Source organism: Notolepis coatsorum (assembly GCF_963971535.1).
Source record: "Notolepis coatsorum genome assembly, chromosome: 4".
Lineage (NCBI taxonomy): Eukaryota > Metazoa > Chordata > Actinopteri > Aulopiformes > Paralepididae > Notolepis > Notolepis coatsorum.
The window spans coordinates 144,611,641-144,618,225 of NC_140168.1; the positions used below are offsets into that span (position 1 = coordinate 144,611,641).

General features: G+C 46.6%; 1 protein-coding gene across 1 annotated transcript in view; it reads left to right on the plus strand.

The window, feature by feature from the left end:
- Positions 1–578, plus strand: part of LOC311226720 (solute carrier family 2, facilitated glucose transporter member 4-like) — a gene marked incomplete at its 3' end in the record, with an annotated part of 53,353 nt that extends 52,775 nt beyond the window's left edge. The window contains exon 9 of the mRNA XM_084312132.1: positions 348–578. Coding sequence (XP_084168258.1) covers positions 348–578 — 231 coding nt within the window. The remainder of the gene's footprint in view (positions 1–347) is intronic.
- Positions 579–6,585: the final 6,007 nt, after the last annotated feature.

Below are 6,585 nucleotides of genomic sequence, written 5' to 3' on the forward strand. Positions count from 1 at the left end.
GAATAGAAAAACATTTCATATATTTAATATTATTTCATCCCCATAAACATTTTAATACCCCACAGACAATTTGGGGAAATTACTTCTTAGTTTATTATGGTTCCACCATTGAAATGAGATAGTGTGATCTTTATATATTACATAAATTTCTTCCAAAAATACATTTGGCAGGACAGGAGATACATTTTAAAATATGCTTTCTTGTTTCACTATTCGTAGTTACTGCTGTTTGCCTTTGTAGGGCAACCATTGTAAAAGTTCCCCTTCTCCTAGGAGGCTCGAACTCTTTAAATCCGTAGCCTAATCCTCACTTTTCCCATTTCTCTCCCGCCATCACTCCCACACAGGACCTCTGCGGGCCCTACGTCTTCCTCATCTTCGCGGGGATCCTCCTCTTCTTCCTCGTCTTCACCTTCTTCCGGGTTCCGGAGACGCGGGGCAAGACGTTCGACCAGATCTCCGCCAACTTCCACCAGCACTCGCCGGGCGGCATGATGGACATGGACCTGGACATGGACCTGGACAAGCCCAGCACGGAGCTGGACTACCTGGGGGAGGGCCCCGCCCTCTTTTCTTGATCCTCTTGAATGCGGCTTTTGCATCTCAGAGAGGCACAGGTTGTGATTGGAAGATGGAGGAAAGAGGGCGGGGGCGGGGGGGGGTTTTGGGATCGGTCACTATAAAGGGTGCAGGAGTTCGGGTTTAGGAACATTTTGCCATTGGGCGCCCCCTCACTGGTATCATGGCAACAAGAGTGGGGACGCGGTTGAGAGGGTTGAGAGGGAAAGCGTTCACGGAACAAGAGTTGAGTGGTTTCAGGGAGGAAACAGTGCGTGGCCACTCAAAGGCTTCGCGCCAACAAACTTGAAGAGGTGTGTCTGGACTTTGAGGCATTAACCACCGGGGGGGGCTACGTGTACGTTCTAATATATAGAATCTGATTACCTGTGGTGACGGACACGGTCGAGGGAGGGGGGAGACTTTAGTATTCCTGCACTTTATCTACAAAAACATCCAAGGTTTTCAACGATGGCAAATAGATAGTTACCGTAGGAAAAACAGCAGCCGTAGAAGCGACTATGCTTGCCTATACCTTTACTGGGCGAGTATTAGACAAGTATATTTCCGATCATGTTTGTTCAAGGGTCGTAGGTTTGGTTTCAACATTGGGGGGTCTGGGGGACCTCCCCCCTGGAATCTTTTGGGTCAAACACACAGCATTCTGGTGTACCTTTATGCACCAATTTGTGCCTTTTCTGCATAAATTCATGGTGGAAATGTCTTATGTAAAGGAAAAGACAACATTCAGGTACACCGCTGACACAAATATAATGCCATATAATGCAGTAAGGCTCTCAGACATTCTGTATTGCTTTCAAATGTGTATTCTCCTGTATTGTATTGGTGTTGGTTAATATATAGTTACAGGTAAGAAGGGTATATACATGTTTTAAGGCCTTTTTTTACCTCTTTTGGGGAGGGGGTTGTCTTTCATATTAGCTATATTTTTTAAGTGGTACAAATTCACCTCTTCTCAATATTGAAGGGGACATGTCCCCTGCAGCCCCCCCTAAACCTACGCCCATGTGTTCGTTGCACAATCTACAGAGATGCTACTTTTATCAAATCGTGTATTTTAATACTTAATGTAACAGTGTGCTAGCTTGATTGAATAAGACACATGGTGGTAAGGGTCAGCATGTACAGTATTCATTCTTTACCCACTCTAATAGAATAGAATAGAAAATAATAGAAATACTTTATTCATCCCGAGGGAAACATCTTTGGTTTCACAGGGCAAAGGTCTAAGATCCTAGGACAGGAACAGTAATTGTGACTGGCTACCAATAATCAGTAGTCCTTTTCAAATCAATTTTGTATTGCGCAAGCCTTTAGTTTTCTCTACTATTCTTCTGTCCAATGGGCTACGCATGTGTGCTGTTTTGCTGTCCACTCTGTACTAGTGTGACTGTCTTCTGGTGATCTGTATTTCGAGATGTCGGTTCAAAGCGGACCTGTAATTTATATATAAGAGTGAATATCTATGCATTGGTCATGTTGTGACTAAAAGAAGTAAAAGCCTGGCAGAGCCTAATCGATGTTGGAAGTTGCTTGAAAAGCGGTGTGATGCATGTTGAACGGGTGTCCGACTGTATTGAACAGTCGGACACCTGACTCCGCTGGGGGGACTCAAGTGATGCAATTGACCCATCTCGAACCCCGCCCTCTTTTCTCAATCCTCCAATCACAACCATTGCTTCCCTTGGACAAAGCTTGAAAGCAACGGTTGCGATTGAAGGATAAATAAAAGAGGGCGGGGCTTGAGATAAGGCCCAGCATGCATGCTGATCAACAGACACAGATGGAACAGCTGGTACACCTGGACTATAAAAGGCAGGACTTTCCTCAGTGTTAAGCTTCTATACCTCTAGACTATGTTAGAAACTTTGTGTGCCCAATAAATTGTTCTCGTATTTTTATATTCAGATTGAATTTTATTGCCTATATTTATGCCTTTCATCTATTACCCTGCCTATAACTGTACATCCCCTCCCCCCTGCTGCTATGACGCCCACATCAAGGGGATCAATAGAGGAATATATTATCTAATCTTAAATCCACTTTTGCCGTTAGCTAGCGCACCAACATGAGGCTGGCAACCAAATGTTGAGAGCTACTAAATGTTACTAGCGTTAATGAAATGTGGTCTTCGCTAGCATAAAGGCCCAATCATAGCCCAGACTTAGCATACAGTACATGGACTGTGTGAGGGCTGCGTGTGTGTGTGTGGGTCACGATCAGATAATAGGTACTCTTTAAGTTATCCGTGTAATGAATAACCACTAAACTGCTTACGCAGACATTAAGGAGAAGGGGGGAAATAAACAACATAAAACAACCTTTACATGTGGAAGGCTCAAAGTGAGTATTTAAGAAAATAAGTCAAGTCCAAAAACAGGATGACACTCAATAAAGAGGTATTGTAGAAAAAGAAATAAGCCACAAAGGCATCTCCTAAAAACAGTTTATATTCACCAAGGGAGTTTATTTGCCGTAGTGGGCAAAAGACAGTTCCAAAAGAAGCACAAGAAAACTACCATAAAAGGCTCAGCCTCTATAAAACAAAGTGTAAAATAAAGCCAGTAGCCCAAAACAAGAAATGCTACAAAGAAAGGCTAAATGCTGAATAGGGCAGAGATCAGCACTACACTTCAATATAACAAGCTTGACCAGAAGGATAGCCAACACAAAGGAAATGAAAAAGCAGCTAACACTGCAAGACTCAAACCAAAATAGACTCAGCTTTACCATAGGCACAGCAGCACTGCATCAGGTGCAATCAAGCCCACACTGCCACACACCTGCAGACCCATGAGGCAATTAACCACAGAGGCTGGTGATTGACAGCTATCCCTCACAGAAAGGCGAAATAGACAGCTGTCATTTTGGAATAGGATGTCTGCATATTCTGCATAGGCAGGTCTGACTCTGCGTACCACTCAATGTTTCTGTTATAATAAACATTATTTGTAGAGCACCTTTCATACAAAAATTGCAGCTCAAAGTGCTTCACAACAGAAAAAAGACGGGCATAAAATGAGCGCATAAAGTGCAGACATAAAATCACATATCTAACATCCCAACAGGCCACCTTGTTTATGGTTTGATTCAGTTTTTAAAAGTAAAAAAAAAAAAAAAAAAAAAAAAAGTAGTAAAGAGAGTAAAATAGTGCAATGCAATAAAATTTGCTGGATTACTGTTTAACAGTTTAAGTCGTCTTTACCTTCCTTGTTTGGTATCCACAGTTTAAAACCTGATAGCCTTCCCTCCTTTTATGGCCTGTTTCAACCGCCTCCAGCCAAGTCTAGCAGCGTGGCTGCATTCAATTCATTTCCGACGTAGAGGAGCGTGTGCAGCTACGAGGTACAACATACAGTACGCTCCTCTACGTTGGAAATTAATTGAATGACGCCGCGCTGCTAGACTTGGCTGGAGGTGGTCGGAACGCGTGTAGCCTTTTTCCAACGCGTCCGTGTTTCCGGGTTCCCGTTTTGCGCTCTGATTGGCCGCTGACCTACGCTAGTACGCCCCCCTCGCTATGAGCATGCGCGCCTGCTCCAGCCAAAGGTGGCGCTGGATCAGAGTGGCCAGGGCGCGCACTTTCCCAGCGGCTATAGCCTGCGGCTGAATCAGATGCAGGATGGCTCCTGCCGACTGGGCGAGCTGATCATGCTGTAAAACAGTCAGCTCCGTGCCGCCCGTCAATATCCCGGACATGAATCTCGCCAGCTGCGCAATGTTAGAAGTGGCAGCTAGAGATTGTGTTCCGGTGAGAAAATGACTGGTCGCTCCAAAATGCCAACCGCCTCGCCGATTTCCCTTGGGGAACCGGCTTCCGTAACGGCTCCCACACCACCTCAGGACAAAGAAGCGCCGCCATCGGCCTATCAAGCCGTGGCACGCCCTCCTTCATGCCGTCTACCAAACCCGCCACCCGGGTGACTTGCACATAGGCGGGAGTAAGGCCCATGATGTGGGAGACCACCTGGCCCTGACGGACGTAGGCCGCCATTGAGGGGAAAAATGGGTAGACAACGTCCACCCCTCTCACCGGGCGACGTTGCCATAGATGACCTATGAGATCGTCAGGGACAGGAACAGGCAGTGGCTGCGGCAGCGGCACGCCGTTTGCGACTGCCGCCGCCGCCATGAGCTCGGGGAACAAAGCACGCAGTTCCCCCTGCATACTTTCCTCCTCCGAGCCCGCGTCCCTCACATGCAGCAGACTACTGGTCAAGGAGCCACATTCTGATGTGGCTGATAGCAGGGCATCCCGCCGACGAGTCAGAGGTTCTACCCCAACATCTTCGAACGAGGCGCCCCAAGGAGACATCTCACCCCCCTCCAGTGTTACCTGGACGGGCGGGAGACATGTCTCCACCGGGCCTTCAAATAAGAACCCGTCCGCCTCTATCATGTAGTCCTCTGTCTCCATCGGGCATGTAGAGACCGACGCATCCTCACCTGGCTCCAGCAACTCACCAAAACCAGGCCGTTCGCGTCTGCAAGCCACCATCATGCGACGGGAGCAAGCTGACGCAAAAAGTTTGCGTCTCAAATCCCCCGCAACCAAGGGAACCGGCCGCCCAACAGCGGACAATTCCCCGGAAGCAGAGGAACCAGAGCCGGAACCAGGCCATCGCACAGGAGACGGCACTGGTGCACCAGCTCCTTGGAGAGGCAAACTACCCATCGGACGCCTACCGGGCGTGGCTGCCGACCACGAGAGAGGTCTCAGCCCCGCTCCAAGACGCACGACGGAGGCGGCAATGGAGAACCGCTGGTGAAGAGTAGCGTTGTGAGCGCGACCCTCCGAGACATTATGACATTATGACTTAGTTTTTTTCTGTCGAATATATGAGAAGAAAAAAAAACAAGCAACAATGTAAACACGTCTCAACTTTCTTCAACTAACAACCTCGTCAAGTGTGGGATCTACCGAAGGCACTTCCTTGTGGTGAAAGTGAAGAAGGAGGCGAGTAGGTGACCACACACCTGCTTATGAAGGTAAGCGGATGGGGGTGTGGCCAGACGAATGTTGGGATGTAAAGGTACATGGTGGAATTTTTTATTCAGTGCTCGTGCACGAAGTGAAGTACAGTGCAGATGATGCTGAGCCTAAGCCATAATGAAACAGACCTTCTGTAGTGTGGTAGTGAAAGGGTTAACCTTCTGTGGTGGTAGTGAAAGGGTTAACCATCTGTAGTGTGGTATTGAAAGGGTTAAAACATGCAGAAACCTTGTGTTGGATCCCACTCTAGCAATTCATGTCCCCTCTGCCTCGTTCCTCTGGGAATCCCCCATCAGACCCGGACGCTTCACACGTGTCGGTCCAATTCCATAAATGATACACAACACTGTAAACTCAACCCTGGAGGGAGCAGGAGATCAAATCTGTTCACTTCAGCCCCAAAGAGGAATAAACCCCCAGAAAACATGGTGGCAACAATGGAACGAAAGTTACTAAACAAGATTTGGATAAAACAATTAAATGTGATTTTATGTTGAGAGTAAATCTATAAAGTACTGCAGCTTGAGGTGCAAAGGAGTTTAAGATGTACATTTATAGCCACCTCTGCCAAGAGGCTGTAATCGCACCGTTGGGGACTCTGCAATATTATGTGCTTATTGCACAGCTTGAGGCGTCTATTCAATATGTGCTTATTGCACAGCTTGAGACGTCTATTCAGTTTGTTAAGCACCCCTCTCTCGAAGTGACCCTCGTAATGACCATGGTTTAAACATCACTGTTTGATCCCGAGGGTCTGAATGAAAATGAGATCCAGCCATTAACCATATTCACACGGCGGCTATTTTAAGTCATGTTCAGGTTGGCATTCCTTTCCACCCGTTTAGAGATTCAAAATGTATCGTCATCATACAGCACAAGTACAGTACAACAAAAAGAAGATCGGCATCCAACCAGAGTGCAAATGTAACAGTAAAGTGCAATAGTAATATACAATGTAAGGTCATTAAACTGGGTACAAAATATACAAATGAGTACTACCGAGGTAATAGTGG